We start from the raw sequence: 22,174 nt of genomic DNA, 5'->3' as shown, positions 1-22,174 counted from the left end.
TACCGTGGTGCCTGGCTACACAGCCGGTCTTTTCAGGAAGCCGGACGATACCATGATTTTCAGGTAGGAGCTGCTTGAGAAAAATAATCTGAACCGCTTCAAAATTGCAGGACAAGTCCCATGCACTGGGCATTCAAAGGCATGCTATCTGTTCTTGCAGACTTCACAGCGTGGCGGAGGAGGAGGCATACAGATGAATCATTACAGCAAATGTCGTAAGGGCGATAAGAGAGACATATCAGGGCCCAGCAGGTTCAGTGTGGGCGGCAGCGGCTAAGCTTAAGCATCCAGGAACTCTGTCTCCTCGTAGCCACGGTGAAGAGGAATGTCCCTGACATCAAAAGACCCAGTTGCCCAGGTGAAACCCAGCAGTCTTTGATTCACACACTAGATGGAATTTTTCTACAGACCTCCTCATGATGTACGTAGTCAGCCAAAGCTGTGGGACTGATGCAATCACAGACTCCCAGGGCTGACTCTCACAGGAACCCTCAGTCTAAGCCGGTGGCATCACATCAAAGTATCGTGTCTGGTGCATAGGCTACAACCGTCTCTTCCTGCCTCCTCCCACGACCCGGCACTCCAGCTGAGCCAAACCTACAGCCAAGCCCTCCTACGGCATTTGGAAATCAGGAGATGCACACAGGATGTAGAAACGGCAGCGGGCTGGACAGAGATGAGCTTTGGATCTGGAGTCAAGGAACCAGGGTTCTCAGTGCCGAACCGCGTTACCGTCATGACTGATGTATTTGGGTGGAAAAATAGAAAACTGTGGTTGGCTTCATTCTCATAGCTACCTTGCGCTGTCTCCTGAGTACTCGAGTTCATTTGTTAGCTCCTCTCTCGGAAGGCAAGTCTGGGGGCAGCCTCACCATCTGTGAGGAGCAGACAGCCTGTTGTGCTGTCACACCATCTCATGGTGGCCCCTCCCTGTCTGCCGAGTTCTGTGAGGGCCGAGTAAACCGCTGGCAGAGAGCAGTCCAGCATTCTGTACGGAGTCTAAGTTTTTATCAATACAACTGACACGACTAGGGAAGGATCAGATGTTTGCAGTCCTGCCCTTTGTGGGAACTGGCCATGAAACTGACAGAGTCACAGCCAGAACAATCGGTACAAAATCTTGAGGCTTACAGAGTGTTCCCAAACCTAATATCTGCAAGCTAATAATAAGTGATTCCCAAGATAATTTTTATCTTGAAATCGATGCAGGTTGCAATGGCCAAATTAGAACTGGTGAAACATATTTCTAGACTCTACACTGGTTGAGGCCAGAGCTGAATAGCCATTCACCAATTCTCAAGAGCAAAGGCCATGGTTTTCTTTATTGGAACCTAATTCCGGCTTGTCATCGTGCCATGGACAAATGCCGCCGGAGGACTTTTGATAAACTGAATTACCTGAACTGTTTTTATGCAGGTAGAGAGTATGCCTCAAAGGACATCGTTTTCCTCAAGCCCGGAAAACCCAATGAAGTTAAAAATAGCAGAACTTTCTTATTCAATCTTTCTAACTGCAGAATGCCCCCAGTCATAGGATCAAATGTGAGTCTTAGGAGAACATAGCCTGAGGGAAAAATAAGGGATCTTCTTTTCCTATACTATCAGATAGAAAACAATTATGAACAAGGGTTTTATGGTTTTTGGATAGTGATCCTTTCCATTGCAGTGAAAATTGGCAAAAAAAGAAAAAAGGATTTGATAAGGAAGATTCAGAAGATTAATGCTTTCTCTTGGAAAAACTAGAAGAGCCAGATTAAAAACAATCAATTTGAAGGCTTTGGGGATTCACTGAGGCATTTCAGAGGCTCGAGGTTGAGAGAAGAGTGAATAATCGCCAAGTCTGACAGGGCAGTGTCGACTCTCAAAGTCATTTCTGACCGACCAGGGCAGAGACTTCATCAATGACCCCAATGTACTCCCAGGGGCACCCTCCACTTGTGTCCCTGGGAACACAAACGAGACTTGAGCACCCACTGTGCGCTCACTGATTCTCAGAGCCACCCTGCTACCTGGGAATTACTGTCCCTGTGTTACAGAGTAGGAAAACAGAGGCTTGCAGAAATTAAGAAACTTACTGAAGGTTGCACATCTTTGGAGTCCTGGAAGCTGAGTTCAAACCTGGTCCTCTCCAACTTTAAAGCCTAGGCTCTCTCTCCTGCAACACAGACCTTCTACTGACATGGGAATGTTCTGTGATCCAAACATCCCCACTGACTGTCCTAGAACATGACATGTCCCCAGGAGGCAGATATGTCTGGACAGGCTGTGTGGGATGACAGACAACAGGACTCTGGGCCAGCATTACTTCTGCTCTGGGACAAGGGCTTCTGCTCAGGGTCAGGAAGTCAGAAGTCTTAAGCATGAACAACGGAAAAATCTCAGTGACTGTAGAGAGGTTCACCCACCAAGGAAAGAGGAGATCATGATTTAGGGTCATGAAGGGAATGTGACTTCTTGCCATGACATGGTGAGGATGCCTTAGGCTGTTGGGCCAGAAATAGCTCAATGTGTCAGCTTTATGAGGACAGGAAAGGGTTTACTCTTGTCCATTGCTGTGTCCCCAAGGCCTAACTCTGTGTGGGTAACACAGTGGATAGTCAAGAAATTTTTAATTGACAAATGAATAATGAATGAAGGAATGAATGAATGAATGAGGAGCCTAAGGGTAGTGGAAAATTTAGGTTCAGTGTAAATAAAAAATTCTTAATGGAATTCGTTACCCAGAGACACACACATAAGGAAACGAAGAAAATTTCATTTCTCAGTATTCCTTCTGTGGAAAGTACTGGTGTGTGTTAAAGAATTCCTAATGCCTGCACAAATAACTAGCGATGGCCACTGTGAGGTCCCCAACCCAGGGAGGGTCACCATATGGCTTGAGCGACCAACCAGAAGAACTAAGCACATAATTTAGGGAGAGGATTCAGAGCTTAACTGAATTTCTCTGCATTTTAGAGGAAGAGGAAGCAAGGCTAGGAGAAGAGAGAGACAGCACTGGATCTGGATAGAGGTAGCTGAGGCATAGAAATACAGAAGGGGATTATGAAGTGATTTTTCTATGAGATGTATTGTATAAACCCCACCTATTTTCCCTGCATGTGATTCTGAGTATTCTTTGCAGATTAAAGGATTTGTTTCAGAGAATGGGGAGGGGGGGCGCTAAAAAGCTTGTATTCCCACTTTATGAAGGGCTTTGACTGAAAAGAGAGATGCTTTTGCAGATTCCAGGTGAAACATAGGGACCGACTTACTCGAAGATGAACTGTAGCAGCTGAGTGAGTCCTTACTGTTATTACCTTTTCAATCTTCTACGTAGTCAAGTGAGGCAAAGACTAATATCATTCCCATCTTGCGTGTGACGAAACAGAAGCACAAGGGGGTTGAGTGATATGCTCCAGGTCTCAGGCCCAAAAGTGGTAGAGCCTGGATTTGAATCTCTAGCAGGGAGAAACTTAGCATGTCTGGCTCGTCATTGCCTCTATTTCCCTTGCTGCTACGACCCATAGCTTAGAAATTTCTGCTCAGCCCTGCCTGTAGGTATGTCACAGATTTGCAAAAACTGCTCTTTACCCAAAAGCTACCTCACCCAAAGAGATAAGGAAGTAGCCAGAGTGGTCACCATCCCAATTCCTCAAGATTGAGGAATGGCCATAACTCAAGGGAGAATTGAAACTGTGACCCATAAGGTTATGAGGTTGAAAGCAGAGAGTTTAAAACGTGTTTTTCAGAGAACTGCTTCCCGCCAATCAGCTATTTTGTCTTTTGAGACCCCCACTAACAAACTCACTGGCACCTGGGCTCAAGGTCAATTGATATGGTTCCAGCCCGGGAACAAGCAAGGCCCTGCATTCCTTAGCCCAAGACTCCATCCAGTTTATACCAGCTCTCAGGCCATGCCCCTAGCCCCTTCCCCTTGTCCTAAGATAACCTCCTGAGGCCAGGGACTGAATTTTGCCTCTTGCTGATGTTGTCTCTACCCCAAAGTGAACATGGGATAGATGTTACACAGCGTTTGCTCAATGTACACGCTCCACCTTTCCTCATGAATAAGTTTTCCCACCCTTTTCATCCATACGTAGGTCATCTCCTACTCTGAATTTCCCCTTTAAAAACCCCACAGTTAGTGGGTTCCAGTCTTGCGTCAGGCTTTGTGCTGACAGCTCAGAGCCTGGAGCCTGCTTCGGATTCTGTGTCTCCCTCTCTCTCTGCCCCTCCCCTGCTTGCTCACATTCTCTCTCTCTCTCTCTCTCTCAAAAAGAAATAAACAGTAAAAAAAAAAAAAAAAAAAAAAAAGATTCTCTCCCTCTGTCCCTCCCTTGCTTGTGTGCTCTCTCTCAAAAAACCCCCCAAAAACAAAACAAACAGTTACAAATACTGTGTACTCCCATCTTTAAAAAAAAACAACAACATTGCATTTGATTCTCAAGGCATCTATGATGATAATGAGAAATTATTCTGGAGAAGTGACACCAGATACGGAGATGCAAAGAATGAAACAAACATACTGAGGAGATACAATGAGAAACTGACCGACTCGCATAGAGACACGAAGTCCCAGGAAACATCAACTGGGAGGAGGCCATAAGAAGAGATGGATTTTCCCCATTTGCCATCACATCTCATTTCCATCTTCTCTACCCGCCTCTGTCCTTATCGTCCTCATCAGTGGGCTCCCTCTGTCTCTGGCTCCTGGTTGCTTTCAGCGAAAGGGAGACACAGACAGGAGCTGGAGGGCGCGAGGAGGGCGGCTGGGGGTTTGTGACTTTCTGGCTCTCTCTGTCCACCAGGCTGCAGTTTGGCAGTGGAGGTGTTAGTCTGCCTGAGGACTTAGAGCCCGTCTGGTGGCCCTTTCCTACAGGCACAGCTACAACTACCCCTACCGCCACAGCCCTCCTGAGTTCTGGTAACTTCTCCTGTCTTTTAAGCCTCGTCACAGTAAGGCTCCTGCCATTACTTTCAATTGGGGGTATCGGTCACCATCCCATGTAATTTCCTCTAAATCTGCCCATATTGATAAAGTGTCCCTTAATTAAACTCTTCTGAATTATCCCATTTTAGGCCATCTGTTTTCTGCTGGCATCCTGAGAGATACTGAAAGGAAAATAAGTTTCAAAAAGCAAGTCAAACAGATGACTAGGTTATTCACAGCACTTTAGCTTTGGGATGCGTGCGTGTTCCCAATCTTGCTCCCTAAATTAAGGAAAGCAACAGATTTCTCACCATGACAGCACAATTTGAATGGTAGGGAAGGAGGCGAGAATGGGACAAGGGTCTACCGAGGGGAACAACGTGGATTAGCAATTCGGACTTCCACGGTCAAGGCTGCCAGCCCTGAGAGTGGCCAGAAGGTGCCAGAAGGTGCTTCATGCCTCCTGTCTTTTCCTGCTGGAGCCCCTGTGGCTCCCCGAATACTGCTCTTCCAGATCAGGTACATGTGTGAGCAAGAAGAGGAAAAAGCCAACAGTGGCTCTGGAAAGAAATACTTGATGAAGGCGTCTTTCCTCCATTCTTTTGGCTGGAGGTGACAAGCTGCCCTGTACTGTCCTGTGATTGACTGTCGCCACAGGACGCTTCTTTGCCCTGGGGAGCTGCTGGCGGCAGCGGTGGCGGTGGTGAAGCCTGGTGCGGGAGCAAGGCTTATCGAGATGCTGGATGGCCCCTGTGACCTCCTGTGCGGGGATCTGCTGGCGTGTGAGAGTGTGGGGTTCTCTGAGTCGTGACCCTTCACGAGATGTTTCTCGCCATTTGAGTTGAGTCTATTACCCTCTCTCTCAACCTCTGTTTGTCCCCACCCTGTCTGCTGCCCATGCCTGCAGAGGAGTGGTGTTCTGTAGCCTCTGGCTGCCAGCTGTGTGGGTAGGGAGCCATGCCAAGCAATGTGAGCCTGCTCTGGGAGGCTTTATAGCTAAGAATAAAGACACCCTCCTTACTTGTCATTCAAGGCCCTCCATGGCCTGCCCCACGCTCTTTCATTGTCCTAGGAGTAATGCACGCAGGTTTACATTTTCTTTCCAATTGACATAGAAGTGGACCAAGTGAATAGTAAGTCTTCCCGAGCCCTCTCCTTCAGAAGCAATAACTTGTTTCAGTTTTGTTTCTAGACTCTTTTCAGTCATAGATTTGATCTGGGGTTTGTTTTTGTTTTTGTGTTTTTAGATTCTAATGTTTATTTATTTTTGAGAGAGGGAGGGAGAGAATGAGCCAGGATGGGGGGCAGAGAGAGAGGGAGACACAGAATCCGAAGCAGGCTCCAGGCTCTGAGCTGTTTGCATAGAGCAGATATGGGGCTTGAACTCACGAACTGCGAGATCACAACCTGAGCCCAAGTCAGACACTTAACCCACTGAGCCACCCAGGTGTCCCAGTTATAGATTTGATTTGTAAAGTATTACTTCTGTCTTGTAACCTGTCAGTATTAACAATAGGATCAACCGATTCCTTATATAAGATGTAAAGAATTCAGGATATGGCTGACGATTTGGAATTAGAAGGCTGGGAATTTAAAATAGCTGTGATTAATAGGTTAAGGAATCTAGCGGACAGAGTGGACAAAAAGCAAGTGCAGATGAAGACTATAAGGAGGAGGAAATGCTAAAAATAAAAACGTTATAACATAAGTGAAGAATGCCTTTGACTGGACTAGCTATAGCTTTTCAAAGAATCCGTGGGCCTCACAATATGGATGGAACTAGAGTGTATTATGCTAAGCGAAATAAGTCACTCAGAGAAAGATAAATATCATATGATCTCTCTCATATGTGGAATTTAAGAAACAAAACAGATGAACATAAGGGACGGGAAGGAAAAATAAGATAAAAACAGAGAGGGAGGCAAACCATAAGAGACTCTTAAATACAGAGAACAAACTGAGGGTTGACAGAGATGGGGGTGGGGTAGAGAAAATGGGTGATGGGCATTAAGGAGAGCATTTGTCGGGATGAGCACTGGGTGTTATATGTAAGTGATGAATCACTAAACTCTACCCTTGAAACAAATAAATAGGTAAATAAATAAAACTCCAGAAAGAACCAGTGAGCCTCAAGATAAGTTAATAGGAACGTCCTAAACTGAAAATCAAAGAGAAAGACTGAAAAAAAAAGGGAACAGAATGGTCAAGAGCTGTAGGATGATTACAAGAGGTAAAAAATACATAGAATAGGAATATCAAAAGAAGAGAGAAAGGAACAGAACATATATATGCAGTAATAATGGCGAAGAGCTTTCCAGATTATTTGCGGGCACCAAACCACAGATCCAGGTAGCACAGAGAACCCAAACCAGGATAAATAATAATAGTAATAATAGCTCTTCCCATAAGTGGCCTGAGATGATATCTGAAAATTGTTCGCTCTTCACCTGACCCGGGAACCCCCACAAAATCATGCCAATCAAGAGGTTCAAGCCTTCATGTTCACTTTAAGAACACACGTGAAACTGCCCAGGCCTTCAAAGGTAGGCGTATCCGAAAAGTCACCACGTCTCTGAAAGACGTCACTTTGCAGAAGCAATGTTACAACGCTACAATGGTGGAGTTGGTAGGTGTGTCCAGGCCAAACAGTGGGGCTGGGCACAGGGTCGGTGGCCCAAAAAGAGTGCTGCATTTTTACTGCACGTGCTTAAAAATGCAGAGAGTAAGGCTGAACTTAAGGGTTTACATGTAGATTCTCTGGTCATGGAGCACATCCGGGTGAACAAAGCCCCCAAGATGCGGCACAGAACTTACAGGGCTCACGGTCAGATTAACCCACACGTGAGCTCTCCCTGCCACATTGAGATGATCCTTACAGAAAAAGAGCAGAGTGGTCCTAAACCAGAAGAGGAAGTTGCACAGAAGAAAAAGATATCACAGAAGAAACCGGAGAAACTAAAACTTATGGCCTGGGAGTAAATTCTGCATAAAATACATGCAAATAAAAGTCAAAAAAGAAACAACAACAGACCCTACACCTACGTATTCATTTCTGGGGCAGACACACTGCTCTATATGATACTATTATGATAGATGTGTGATAATCTGCATTTGTCAAATCCATTGAGCTATATATACCACACAGAGGGAACCCTAAAGTAAACTATGGACTTCAGTTTATAATAATGTATCAATATTAGTGCATCAATTTTAAAAAATGTACCACATTAATGGAAGACATTAGTAATAGGAGAACCTGTGGGCGGGAGGAATGGGGATGGGGAGAGAGAGTAGACAGGAACCCTCTGTACTTCCTGTGAAAATTTCCCATAAATCTAAAAGCGCTCTACAGTACAAAACTATTTAAAAATAAATAGGCGAGGGGCGCCTGGGTGGCTCAGTTGGTTAAGCGTCCAACTTCGGCTCAGGTCATGTTCTCACAGTTCGTGGGTTTGGGCCCTGCTTTGGGCTCTGTGCTGACAGCTCAGAGCTCAGAGCCTGGAGCCTGCTTCAGATTCTGTGTCTCCCTCTCTCTCTGGTCCTCCCCCGCTCACACTCTCCCTCTCTTTCTGTCTCCGTCTTTCAAAAATAAATAAACATTAAAAAAATTTTAAAAATAAAAATCAATAGGCAAACCACCAACAGGATGAATATTTATAACGCACCTAAGGAAAGACTCATGCAGCATGTATACAAACTCCTACAAATAAATAACAGAGAAAGGGAAACACTTAATAAAAACGGGCAAAACTTAGACACTTCAAAAAAAAATACAAGTAGCCAACAAGCACAGGAAAAGATGCCAATTTCACAAGTCACTTTGGAAATGCAAATTAAAACACCACGAGATACCACTTTATACTCATTAGAATGACTAAAATTCAAAAGACTGGCAGTGTTTGTGAAGAAGGATCTGGCAAAACTGGCACTTTCAGACATCGCTGTTGGGAATGTGCAATAGCATAACCACTTGAGAAAGGAGCTTGGCATTTCTTCAGAGTCAAGCAGACATCTTTCTGTGACCCAGCAAATTCACTTCAGGTTACTTATCCGAGGGAAATAAAAACATATATTCAGAAAGAGATGTGAATAAGAATGTTCACGGTAGCTTTATTCAAAATAGCCAGTGATAGAATACTACATAGATATCTACCCGTATGAAAATAAACCGGTGCACTCACACGATGAGATAGTGCTCAGGTTTAGCAAAAAGACTGCTGATATATGCAATTGCCGTGGCCTGGGTACATCCTAAAAATATTACGCTGAGTGATACAAGATAGGAACAGAAGAGTACATTGAATGATCCTAAGTATGTGAAGCCGAAGATCAGGTAAAACTAATCTTTGGTGATAGAAATAGGAATAAAAAAAACAAAAAACAAAAAACAAAAAAAGAAATAGGAATAAAGATTGCCTCTGGGGCAGGAGGAGTATGTAACAGGGACATGAGGGAACTTTCAGAGGTGATGAAAATGTGTTATGTTTCGCTTGGGGATCGAGTCACGTGGGTATACCATTGCCAAAGCTCACTGAACTGTGCACTTGTGATCTGTGCAATCACTCTCCCCTGATTGCACCTCAATTAAAAAAGTAAAAAATTATTAAAAGATGCAACATTTGAACTTAATATATTGTTTTTATAGAACGTGTAACTTTAGAGGTATTTGTAATCAGATTTATACAACTAACGTTGGGAGCTCTGCGGAATAAGAAGTAAATCTGACAAAGATCCTGTTCTCTGAGGACTAGAGAAGAGTCTAGTGTTCTAGACGTTTTGCCACGAAGGACCGGAGAGCTCCCGGGAGGGAGAACCAGGGCGAGAGCACTTGGGTGGGGGTGCAGCAGGAGTGAGAAGGGACCCCTATGAGGTTCCGCAGGAGGGCTTGGGACAGGAAATCATAGCAAGATGACCTGCCTCAAACCTTAAGCATGCTTCAACGTCGATTTATCCAGTTATAAAACTTAACTTTGCTCGCACAGACTGAAAATGGCGAAGGAAAAACTCACGGATGGTGACTCAATTCTGGGAAATGGGTGTTTAGCACAGGCTTGGTTTAAAAATTCGTCATTTATTCGTTCGTTAAGTCTTGGATTCAATAAACATTAAGGTAGGGACATATTCTAGGCCCTACCAAAATCAAAGAAGACTGCTCTCTGAGGCTAGCCTGCTCTTTAATTCTTTCAATTTTATGGAGACAGGATGCAGGAGGGTGACCACAGAATGGAATGTTCTTCCAGTCCCTCCCAAGTGCAGCGACCAAACGAATTTAGACCGTCCTGCGCTGCTTTCAGCCTGTGCTGAAGGTGGGGTTCTCCTAAAGGGGACCCCGGAGTTGGTAGAGTTTGGGGTGGAGCGAAGGCCCTGGGGAAGGCAGTCCCTGAGGCGCGACACTCAGTGTTTGTTTCACAGGTACCGCCGCAGTCCTCACGAGGGAGGATATTATCTTAACCGTAAGGCTTATCTTACAACTTTAGGGTTTGAAGGTCAGGGGCCCCAAGGCCGAGAGAGTGAAGAAAACCTCTCCAACCGATAGGGACAGAGTTGGTTCTCAAAGCCACATTTCTCTGACTGAGGCAGACGCCGAATCAGGGCGCCAGACTGTTTCCCGACATCGCCAGAGTTTCCTGAGGCAGGCGGACTTCGCTTTCATCCCCTCCCGATGCGTCCTGCAGGGCCCTCTGGAGAACCATCCTGAGGGTCTTCCGCTGCCGGGGCCACCACTGCCTGAAGGAGCCAACAAAGAAGTAAATGATGGGGTTGGCACAGCTGTTGACACAGGACAGGGTGAGCGCAGCCAGATAAAGATACCAGAGGGACTCATCAAAACCCTGCTGAATCCAGAATACGAGAAACCAGTGAATGCCATAGGGCAGGCCGCAGAAGAGGAAGGCCAACACTGTGAGCCCCACAGTCACATACAGCCTGGTCAGCTGCATCCGCTGGGAGCCCCACAGCAGTCTGGTCAGCAGGGCCAGGCTGGACCCAGAGAGAAGCACAAATAAGAAAATCAGCCAGGCGGCCATGACGAAATCAAACGCCAGACACAATCCAGGGTCAAAATCCCTAAACAGGAAGCCACAGTACTCCCCTTCCAGGATGCTCAGCAGCAGGGAGAGGGCCCAGAGCAGGCCACACGTCACAGTTGACGTGTGTCTTGGGCGGTGGCAGCGGTACCAGATGGGACAAAGGACCGACAGGCAGCGCTCGGTGCTGATGGCGCTGAGAATGCTCACGCTCGCGATGTAGGCGAAGGTCCACATGGTGGTGAAAAATCTGGGGATGGAAAAGTACACCGAATGGAAGTTGATGAGCGCCTCCAGGGCATATACAACCTGGGAGGAGAGGAAGAGGAAGTCAGCTCCTGCCAGGTTGAGGATGTAGACGGAGAAAGCGTTCCTCTGCATGCGGCAGCCCAGCAGCCAGAGCACGGTCACGTTTCCCACCAGCCCGCCCAGGGCAAAGGTGAAGGTCAGCAAAGTCACGATCAGGATTTCCACGTTGTTACTTGGAAGATGGTCCTCGTCACTTCCATTCGCTGGTGTGAGTGTGCCCTCCCAGGCCGGGGCGGTAGGATCGATGCTCAGAAACCCTCCACTGGTATTCCTGGGAACACAAACAAGACTTGAGCACCTGCTGTGTGCCCCCTGATTCTCAGGGCCAGCCTGCCACATGAGGATTACTGTCTCCATGGTACCGAGGAGGGAAACGGAGGCTTGCAGAAATTAGGATACTTGCTGAAGGCCACGTTGCTCTGAAGTTCTGGAACCTGGATTCAGACCAGTTCTCTCTAACTCTAAAACTGGGCTCTCTCTACCGCAACATGGACCCTCTACTGACATGGGAATATTCTAGGGCTCATGCCAGGTCTGGCGGGGGGAGGCAGGAATTGAAAAGTCTGGACGGGTTATGTGTGATGACAACAGGACTCTGAGCTTGGCATTCTTTCTGCCCGGGACTGAGATTTTCTCTTAAGACAAGGAAGTCAGAAGACTCAGGCATAACCTGTGGACAATCTCAGTGACTGAGCGTGGTCCATCCACCAGAAAGGAGATCGTGATTTAGGGTCATGAAAGGAATGTGACCTTTTTCTATGACAGGTATGAGTATGGCCAAGCCTCTTGGCCAGAAATGGCCCAGTGTGTGAGCTCTATGAGGACAGGAAGTGCTTTTCTTTCTGTCCATTAGTGTGTCCCCAGTGCCCAGTTCTGTTGTGGGGGACACAGTGTAGGTCACTCTTACAATGGATTTCTTTCTAGGGCAGCCAAAATCATAAACTTAAAGTACTTCTAAATACCTGTGTACTCCTACTGTAAAAAACAAAACAAAACAAAAAACCCTACAAAATTGAAATCAGTTCTCAAGGCATCTATGATGATAATGAGAGATTATTCCGGAGAAGCGACACCAGATACGGAGATGCAAACAGTGAAACAAACATACTGAGGAGATACAATGAGAAACTGACCGACTCGCATAGAGACACGAAGTCCCAGGAAACATCAACTGGGAGGAGGCCATAAGAAGAGATGGATTTTCCCCATTTGCCATCACATCTCATTTCCATCTTCTCTACCCGCCTCTCTGTCCTTATCGTCCTCATCAGTGGGCTCCCTCTGTCTCTGGCTCCTGGTTGCTTTCAGTGAAAGGGAGACACAGACAGGAGCTGGAGGGCGCGAGGAGGGCGGCTGGGGGTTTGTGACTTTCTGGCTCTCTCTGTCCACCAGGCTGCAGTTTGGCAGTGGAGGTGTTAGTCTGCCTGAGGACTTAGAGCCCGTCTGGTGGCCCTTTCCTACAGGCACAGCTACAACTACCCCTACCGCCACAGCCCTCCTGGGTTCTGGTAACTTCTTCCCCTTTCTCTTCAGGCCTTATCTCTGGGGGCTTCAGTCAGCATCCTTTATAGATTTTCCTTAGCTCTGCCCATACCTGTGTAACCAGACCTTTCATTAAACGCTCCAAATATCCTGTTAGCTTGTGCCCTACATTTTCTGCTGGGGTAATGCCAGATACAGGAGCCACAAAACAAAACAAAACAAAAACCCCACCTTTGAATAGCAAGCAAATCTGTGAAAGCGGAGGTTGTTAAAACAATTTAGCTTTGGAGTCTCATGCCAGCCTGCCATCTTGCTCCCTAAATTAAAAGTAGCAAAACAGACCTCTCCATAGTTGCAGATTTGAATGTTTGGAGAGAAAGAGAGAGTATAGGGAGAGAGGATAGAAGCAAAAAGAACTTGGTGGATCCTGTTTGGCTCTCCCACAGTCCAAGCTGCCAGCACCCAAAGCATCATGAGGGAGCTTCATGCCCCCTGATTTGCCGTGGGGTGCCCTTGGTGTCCTGCATGCCCTGCCTTGAGATGAATTCATGAGCATAAGAGGAAGAAAACAAAACTGCTTTTGCAAGAAGATAGTTCTTGAGCAGGCTCTTACCTGAGCACCATTCTTCTTGCTGGAAGCAGAGAATAGAAAAGGAAGAGCTTTCCTGAGATTGGCAGGTAGTGGAGAATGTTTCACTCCCCTCTGGATGGCAAGATATCTGCCGTAGCAGGAGTGAAGTTCGGTGACTGCCTGAGGCTTATCAGGATGCTGGATGACAGCCCCTGTGATTTCCTGCCGAAAGGGCACTGGCAAATGAGATCCTGGAGATGTGTCAAACAAGAAACTTCACGAGATGTTTTTCATTTGCCATGACTCCAATCACTTATCTCAGCCTGTCCCCATCCTACCCCATCCGGTCCCCCGCCTTGTGAGGAATAGCTAGCTGCCCTGGAGGCTTTTGCTGCCCTCTGTGAGCCTGGGCAGTAAACCATCCACCAAGCAGTGTGAGCTTCCATAGCTAAAGAATTGTTTGCTTGGCATTCAAGGCCCTGGGTGGCCTGGCTCGCTTGATCTTTTTAAAGTCTGTTCAGTTATAATCTTTACAGCCGATGTGGGGCTGGAAAGCACAACCCCAAGATCAAGTCGCATGTTCTACCAACTGAGCCAGCCAAGCTCTCCTTGATCTTTTTAAAATTTAATTACAGAAGCAAGGTATGCACAATTAATTTTATTTCAAATGACACTGGGGTGTATAAAGTGAAAGTGAAGTCTTTCCCAATTGTGTTCCTCGGTAACAACCAGTAGGTCTAATTTCCATTCTTATTCTTATTCTTCTCCTCCTCCTCCTCCTCCTCCTTCTTCTTTTTTTAGAAAGAGAGAGTGTGCCAGCAGGGGAGGGGCAGAGAGAGAGGGAGAGAGAGGATCTCAAGCAGACTCTGCCCTCAGCATGGAGGCCAAGGTGGGGCTCGATCTCACAACCCTGAGATCATGACCTGATGACTGGAGCTGAAATCAAGAGTCGGACGCTTAACCAACTGAGCCACCTAGGCGCCCCTCTTGTTTCCATCCTTAATTCTTTTAGATGTTAAAGTTATAGCTTTGTATAATGAAACTACATTTCTGCTTTCGATTTGTCAATGCCAACAACAGGTATATTGAGTTCCCTTTATGAAAGATAAGGAATTTAGCACACTGCACATATTATCACCAACCTCCCTCTACCGTATGATGTTTGTTAGCTAGATTATTTTCAGATCATCTAGAGCCTTAGCTCTTATGGCTTCCTTTCATGTGCCCGTGCCGCAGCCAAATTGAGTTTAAAAACTTAACTGTGAAGTATTTAAAGCGATCAGAAAAATTTATTTACTCATTTGTTCATTTACTCAAAACCATAGGTTTGTTGTGAAGATTAATGGATTAGTTATGTAACAGTTTAGAATAGGGCCTCATAGGGGCGCCTGGGTGGCTCAGTTGGTTGAACTTCCGACTTCAGCTCAGGTCATGATCTCTCAGCTTGTGAGTTTGAGCCCCACCTTGGGTTCTGTGCTGACAGCTCAGATGTCAGCCTGATGGGTCCTGCTTTGGATTCTGTGTCCCTCTCTCTCTCTCTGCCCCTCCTGGCTCATGCTCTGTCTCTCTCCGTCTCTCAAGAATAAATAAAACATTATGGGGTGCCTGGGTGGCTCAGTCAATTGAGCGTCCGACTTCGGCTCAGGTCATAATCTCACGGTTCGTGGGTTTGAGACCTGCATCAGGACCTGTGCTGACAGCTCAGAGCCTGGAGCCTGCTTAGGATTCTGTGTCTCCCTCTCTCTCGGCCCATCCCCTGCTTTCTCTCTGTCTCTCAAAAATAAACATAAAAAAAGAATAAATAAAACATTAAAAAAATTAGAATAGAGACTCATAGTAAGTACTATATATTCACTAATTCTTATGATGATTTTTATTACTATGTCGTTCTGGAAGTCTAATTCAATACATGTTAAAGTTTCTTTTTTCTATTTTTCCACATCACTTACATTCTTTTTTATTTTCCACCTCTTCGTGTGCTAGGCAGCTTTCTGGATAATTTCTACAGATGCGTCTTCTAGGTTACTAGTCTCCTTTCCACTGTGTCGTTTAATCCATTCACTGAATTTTATTTTATTTATTTTTTTTTAATTTTTTTTTTCAACGTTTATTTATTTTTGGGACAGAGAGAGACAGAGCATGAACGGGGGAGGGGCAGAGAGAGAGGGAGACACAGAATCGGAAGCAGGCTCCAGGCTCCGAGCCATCAGCCCAGAGCCTGACGCGGGGCTCGAACTCACGGACCGCGAGATCGTGACCTGGCTGAAGTCGGACGCTTAACCGACTGCGCCACCCAGGCGCCCCAGTCACTGAATTTTAAATTCGCTTTTTATGGTAAAAAGACTGCTTGAGAAGCTCTGCTTGAGATTTTGCTTTCAAATTTGCTTGGTCATTTCTTCATCTCTTGATGCTGGCTTCCATTGTCAATTTTCTCTTTTATATCTCTAACCTCATCAGCCCCGGCAATATTATGCTTCTCTGATAATTCCCGCGCTGAAGTCTATGTATGTCTGATTTTACCGCCTATTATTCCTTCTATCACTTTCATATGGTGCCTTGTTTCTTCCTGTATTTGTGATTTTTGACTATGAGCTGTTCACTTTCCTTGGGACTTACCTGTAGGAGTTCTTTGAGGCCTGAATTATACTGCATTATAGCTAAGTTCCTCCAGAGAGGTCTTGTGTTTTCTTTCGCTAGTTGACTGGGGGACCTTCCCAGCATGGCTTTCAACTTTTGGGATGTCCCCAGAGACCTCCCCTGTCATTTGATGTTTTAGGACCACAACGTGATACTGACTTGTGGCTACAAATTCTCAAGCGAGAGAATTTTTCTTCACTCAGAGCCAAGCTTGATCAAGCAGTTTCTCCATAGTTTTACTTCTCACTAAGAGAAACATACTGAAGGTTTAGTCTTTGGGGGTCCCAACTTTCCATGGAGCACCTCGCCTAGATTTCTGACCTTTGGGTTGCCCTAAAAGTCTATCTTCTAGAAGCCTATATGATAGGAAATGTGCATCTCCTGAGAGCACAGGGGATCCATTTAAGGAAATTAAGCAAGGAAGTAACTTTATCAGCTGTGTGCTTCAGAAAAGTCCCGCAGGCTGCGGAGAGGAGAATGTATAGAATACAAATGAAAATATAAATCTCCAGTCATACCGCTGCAAGAAAAACAACTGCATGAATGTTTTGGTATATGCGCACAAAACATCCAACTATGCTGTTTGGTAATACATAGCATACTTCCGATTTGATACTTACTCACTGTGGACCCTGTTTGGTGTCAGTGCCTCATCTGTAAAATGAGATGCTTTCCAGCTGTGATGAATCTAAAACTAGGAAATCCCTGGGCCTGTGTCTCTCCCTCATGTGCCCTCCCCCCACCCCCTTGGATCTGGTCCGTACCAAAGAGAGTGGAGACCTCAGATAGGGCTCTCTCCAAGGCCAGATTTGATCCCAAGGTGATTCTCATCTATCAGGTCCTTAATAGTTCCCAGAGACTCCACTTTTCATCACGGTCATAAACTCATCAGTCTAGGCCCCCTCCATGGTCCCAAGTCTTGTGTTATGAATTCTTTTCATTCGAGTTGACAATGCAGGGCAATGTCATTTAGAAAGTCCCTATAAAGAACAGTTTTGTTATATAGTTGGGGGGGGGGCGGACGACGACAGTGAGAGATTGTCTGAGTATGTGTGTGTAGCTGATTTTACTATGTGAACTTGCACAGTTATATTTTGGGAGGGTGTGGCCCATCCCTGTACCTGAGCCTCTTCTCATTCCGCTCCATGGGGGACCGCCAGCAGCTGAAAGCCAGGCAGATGCCGTGAAACCAAGGTGGGGGAGGGGAGGGGGCATCCTGATATCATCTGAACTCTGAATCCCGTCATGCCTGGAGCCAGGTTCCCTCACCGAACCTCAGTTGTTTGAAGCAAATAAAGTCTATTTTTGCTAAAACTAATTTATTTTGGGTCTCTCTTTTGCTCACACAGCCACCAATAGGGCCCTATTAAAACATTGATCACATAGCACTTTAAGCCTCTGAGGACATATTTCTTTCCTATTGCACTGTGAGTGCTTTGAGAATAATGAGCATGCCTTTGAGTCTCAGTGCCTGGGACACTGCCTGATCCCAGGGCTCAGCAAATTTTTTTAAGCGTATGCATTTATGTCTGCAAGCGTGAGTGAAGTAGTGATTGAGCAGATCACTTGAAAAGGTGAGGATTGGGAAGTCGGTCTAGGCAGGGAATTTTATTTTTTTTTTATTTTTTTTTCAACGTTTATTTATTTTTGGGACAGAGAGAGACAGAGCATGAACGGGGGAGGGGCAGAGAGAGAGGGAGACACAGAATCGGAAACAGGCTCCAGGCTCTGAGCCATCAGCCCAGAGCCTGATGCGGGGCTCGAACCCACGGGCCGCGAGATCGTGACCTGGCTGAAGTCGGACGCTTAACCGACTGCGCCACCCAGGCGCCCCTAGGCAGGGAATTTTAGAGCCTAACTGTGAGAAACACCTGCCAATAGAAGAGCAAACCAAAATGGAGGCAAAGAACGGTTGACAAGGTAGTCTACTTTAAAATTTTCACATTCAGGAAGCACAGTCCATGTGGGAAATGGAACGCTTCTGTAGTTTGACTTAGATGTGTTTCTCAATCGCTGTGCAATTTGGGAATCAGCGTTTTGAGGGAAAGGGGGAGCAGGCCACTGTGACATAGAGAATCACTGGGGAGTCCAGGAACATGGAAGCAGAATGAGCTGGGGTTGGGAGCGAGGACAGAAAAGTCACTGAGCTACAGGATCCTTTCTACAAAAACCCCACTGGAGAGTGGGCCTCACCAATCTCTTGTCTCTTTTTGACCTGGGCTGGAAGACTGTGGCTGCATAATCAGAACGATGGTTGACGCATAGTGGCCCCGCCATGGCGGGGCTGGAGGAAATGGATCAAGATTGGCCTGAACTGGCTGGATGGAGGAAAAAACAGTCACAGGGCTTCAGAGAGGGAAAGAGAAGTCAATGTGGGGAGAGCCGAGCAGGGCACGAAGCAGGAGACTCCCTTGTGAGAGTGCTGTGCCCTTCTCATCCAATTATGGTTGTTTACAGTCCTTGCAGAGGAAATCACACAGCTTCTCAGGCTCTTGATAACACCAAATAAGGCAGCAACTTCTACAGGGCTCTCTCTAGCCAGAGGACCAGAAGTCCATTTCAGAGTCAGGGGTTCCAGGAAGGACCTCCTGCTTCAAGGCAGCTCTGAGCTTTTTTTTTTTTTAATGTTCATTTATTTATAGGGAGGCAGAGCACACATAAATAGGGGAAGGGCTGGGGGGAGGGAAAGACAAAGACAGAGAGAGAGAGAGGGGGAGGGAAAGAGAGAGAGAGAGAGAGACAGAGAGAGAGAGAGAGACAGAGAATCCCAAGAAGGCTTGGGAGGTCAGAGCCTAATGTATGGCTCAATCCCATGAACCCGTGAGATCACCACCTAAGCCAGGACGCTCAGCTGGCTGAACTTCCCAGGCAACCCTGATTTGACTTCCTACTGGACTAGAGGAGGAGGAAAGTAAAGGCTTATTGAATTCTTTTCTTTCCATTCCTTTGCCTTATTAGGTCAAACTGCTCTTGCTCAGCCAAGGGCTAGTTCCTCAGAAAGTCAGAGGATCACGGAGAAGGGAGTTCTGGGGCTTCTAGAAGCTCTGTGGCCAGAGAAGCCTGCAGCCAGGTCCCTCTGACTGAGCAGAGGCAGCTTCTTTCTCCATCTGGTCCTTTGTTCCTTCAGATCTGCCGTCAGGGAACAAAATATGGGCCCGGGGAGCTTCTAGGAATGAAAAAGTTGGGACAACCAATGCTCTGGTTTTCCTAGTTGATATTTCTTTTTCCTCTAAGGATCACTTAAATTAATCCAACAAATATTTACTGAATGTCTACTTTGTACCAGGCACTGTTGTAGGCACTGGGGTTACGTAAGGATTAAACATCACAAAAATCAGATGGAGGGCTACAAATGTGACATTCCACATGACGCCACTAGGTGGCAGTCAATGATTATTATGGGGATCATGTAACCCTTGGCTGGCCTGCAGGGGGCGGAGTAAGTGAAGTCTGGGAAGAGGTCCCACTTAAAGTGGGGTAGTGATGGGGAGCTATGTTCTTTCTGGATGGTTATTCATGGGTGGCAGCGTAGGGCAGTGTCTATGAAAGCCAACTCTGGAATGGTCATTCCTGGTCTCAAATCCTGGTTCTAACAATTATTATTAATTAACTGAACCTTACTAACAGTTAAGTCGTTCAGTCTCGCTAACCCTCAGTTACCTCAGGAAAATGGTGATGTCCCCCTACAGCGTTGGCCTGACGTGCTCAGGGAGTGCCTAGCACGTGGGCAAAGCCCTATAAAGACGTAAAGGATCATTATGGCTACTATAGCTCTCTTAACTCTCACAGGAACATTTCTTGGGTAGCAAAAGGGACCAGCCTCGCTGCTCTTTAGCTTCCAACAGAGAGCAGCTCCTCCCCAAGCCTTTCTGGCTTCAAGGAGCCCCGGTGACCTCCATGTCACCCTCTTCTCCCTTGGTTCCTTAAGGCTTGGCTGCCACCTGGTGGGGCCTGCCTGTCTGGTTTTCTCCAGCTCCCTCTGCCAGTGTTTGGCCAGGGCAGGGTGGGGAGAGGCGGCGGGATTTAGCCAGGGAGGAGCCAGGAGAGGTAGTGGGGCCTGGGCGCCAGCCGGCGGGGAGGGTGTGTGTGAACGCTGTGGTGGCGGTCTGGGCACCGAGGAGGAGGACAGAGGTCTGGCCCCAGACCCGGGTTCGGTTTAAACCTGCAGCTCCCCGAGGGCTGGTTTGGCCCCAGACCTTGTTATGGTTGCGAGATGGAGACCCGTTGGGGCCTGGGAGCTGGCAGGTCTCCTTATGAAACCAGCCCCTTGCATGAGGCTGGACTTTAGAAAACCAGCGCTGAGGAGCTGGGCACGTGCCCAGTTTACAGATAATTGCACAGTTGAGGCTTACGCTTTGGGAGAAGGGAACGGAAGGGGTGAGGGCAAAATGTGTTCCAGAGATGAAGGAACACGCTATATCTCGCAAGCCTTTCAAATGCTAAACTGCCCCTGCCTCTAAGCCTCGGTGCATGAAGGCCTCAGGCTCCGTGCTCTTCTCCCTTCTCTGCCTCCTGGAATCTCTCTTGTCCTCTTGGCCTGGTCAAGTTCCCCTTTTGGAAGATAACCCGGTTCATAGGGGGCACTTTCCCGGGCTGAAAATCACGACCCCTGTGCTCTGCCTAGAGGTTTGACACAGCACACGCTGTTCTATGCTGATACTGATGAGTATGTCCTCGGGGTTGGAAACCCTCTGAGAGCAGGGCCTATGTTATTCATTCATTGACTCGTTCATCCATTTGTTCAGCAGTATTCACGGAGTACCCATTGCCTGGCAGGCCCTGTTTTGGGTGCTGGGATTGGCCCAGGGAGCCAGGCTTGCAATCCAGGTCCTGCCTCCTGGCCCAGACCTCCTCCTCCCCACCCACCTCACCTGAAGCCCAGCCCCCTAGGTGTAGGTAGGGAAGTGGCGATCGCGGCCCACCCTCCTCTCAGAGCATTTGTGGGCAGGTGTAGGGGGCTGGGAGGCACCTCTCTGCCCACCCCCCTCTTCTTCCTGGACAGTATCAGTAGGTAGCAATAGAAGCCCTTTTCTTTCCCACTTCCGCAGCATCACGTGGTGGCCCCAGGAACCAGGCCCCGGCGGCGCAGTGGGTCAGGCCTGGTCAGCCACTCCTGGCCACATGACCTCAGGCGAATCCTCCAACCTAAGTCTTGGTTTCCTCGTATCTAAAAAGGAGGTAGTAAGAATACCTTCTCCCTGAGGTGCTTTAAGAATTCTCGAAGATTCTGCGCCTTCAGTAAATGGCAATTCTTGTCCTTCCCGCCCCATTTCTCCCACCCCTCAGGCCACTCTTGACCACGGCAAGTCAGGCTCCAATTTGGCAGGTTCAGAGCTCAGAAGCCCAGTCTTCCTCTTCAGGCACCCAGCCCTAGATGAGAGTAGGAATAAAGATGAAATAATAATGACAATTATAATAACAGCAATGTCTTTTTTTTTTTTTAAATAATTCTTACTCTGTGCCAAGTGTAAAATGCCTTTACATTTATTCACTCACATCATCCTCACCACCATATGAAGTGAGTGCCATCATCATCCCCCTTTTCTAGATGATGAACCTGAGACACAGAGAGGTTAAGGAATTGCCCGGAGCGACGCTGTACTAGCAGTCAGAAAGCAAGAGATATTCTGTGCAGCTGTTGTGCAGCTGGTTGCCACAGCAATGGCTAAATTTAAAAGGTGGGCCCAGGATATGTGAAGTAGGGCATAGAAGATTTCCAACACACCCAGGAACCTTTCCGGGATGCCCAGACCCCCAGTGAGTCAGACCCCTGCTGACTCGTCCTCCTATTGGGTCGAGCACATACTGTAGTGTTTCACGGGTTTTCTATGTCCTTGAGAATTACAAAAATGTGCCTCTGTGGGACTTGAAGGTATCACTTTGAGGCAGGGGGAGGGGAGCCACTTGGGGACCCTGTCTCCCTCTGATACCTCTTCCCCCTCTGCTCTGCTTGGGCTGACTTTCTGTCTCTACTGACTATAGCCAGAGATGGATTATCTTCAGACATGTGGAACAGAAATTAACATTTCCTTGGGCGTAAGCCTGCATTTGGCAATGACCCAGAGATTTCCAAATCAACTGGGTGAGACTAAGAAGATGTCAATTCAGCTTGAGGAGGGCTGGTAAGGGTTTACCACAACGAAGGAACAGAAAGAACTCGTTGGTCATTGATCATTGCTCTAATTGGAGGTAGCCATGGTGGAGGCAGGGCAGTGAATCCTGTTCTGAATTCCGATTCTGT

The 22,174-nt window shown here is 47.1% G+C and overlaps 1 protein-coding gene and 1 pseudogene across 1 annotated transcript; one reads left to right on the top strand and one right to left on the bottom strand.

The window, feature by feature from the left end:
- The first annotated feature begins 7,330 nt into the window (after window positions 1-7,330).
- On the top strand, window positions 7,331-7,887 carry LOC112865626 (large ribosomal subunit protein uL22 pseudogene; annotated as a pseudogene).
- Window positions 7,888-9,959: 2,072 nt separating this feature from the next.
- On the bottom strand, window positions 9,960-13,582 carry MRGPRX2 (MAS related GPR family member X2). The gene is made up of 2 exons (XM_025928718.2): window positions 13,339-13,582; window positions 9,960-11,514 (listed from the first exon to the last, which is right to left on the bottom strand). The coding sequence occupies exons 1-2, from the start codon at window positions 13,347-13,349 to the stop codon at window positions 10,497-10,499; spliced, it is 1,029 nt and encodes a 342-aa protein (XP_025784503.2). The 5' UTR covers window positions 13,350-13,582; the 3' UTR covers window positions 9,960-10,496.
- Between the last annotated feature and the right edge of the window lie 8,592 nt (window positions 13,583-22,174).

This window comes from Puma concolor, chromosome D1, assembly GCF_028749965.1.
Source record: "Puma concolor isolate L17-30 chromosome D1, mPumCon1.1.hap2, whole genome shotgun sequence".
Taxonomy (NCBI): Eukaryota; Metazoa; Chordata; class Mammalia; order Carnivora; family Felidae; genus Puma; species Puma concolor.
The sequence above is the reverse complement of the archived record's forward strand: the minus strand, read 5'-3'. Positions and strand labels throughout refer to the sequence as shown.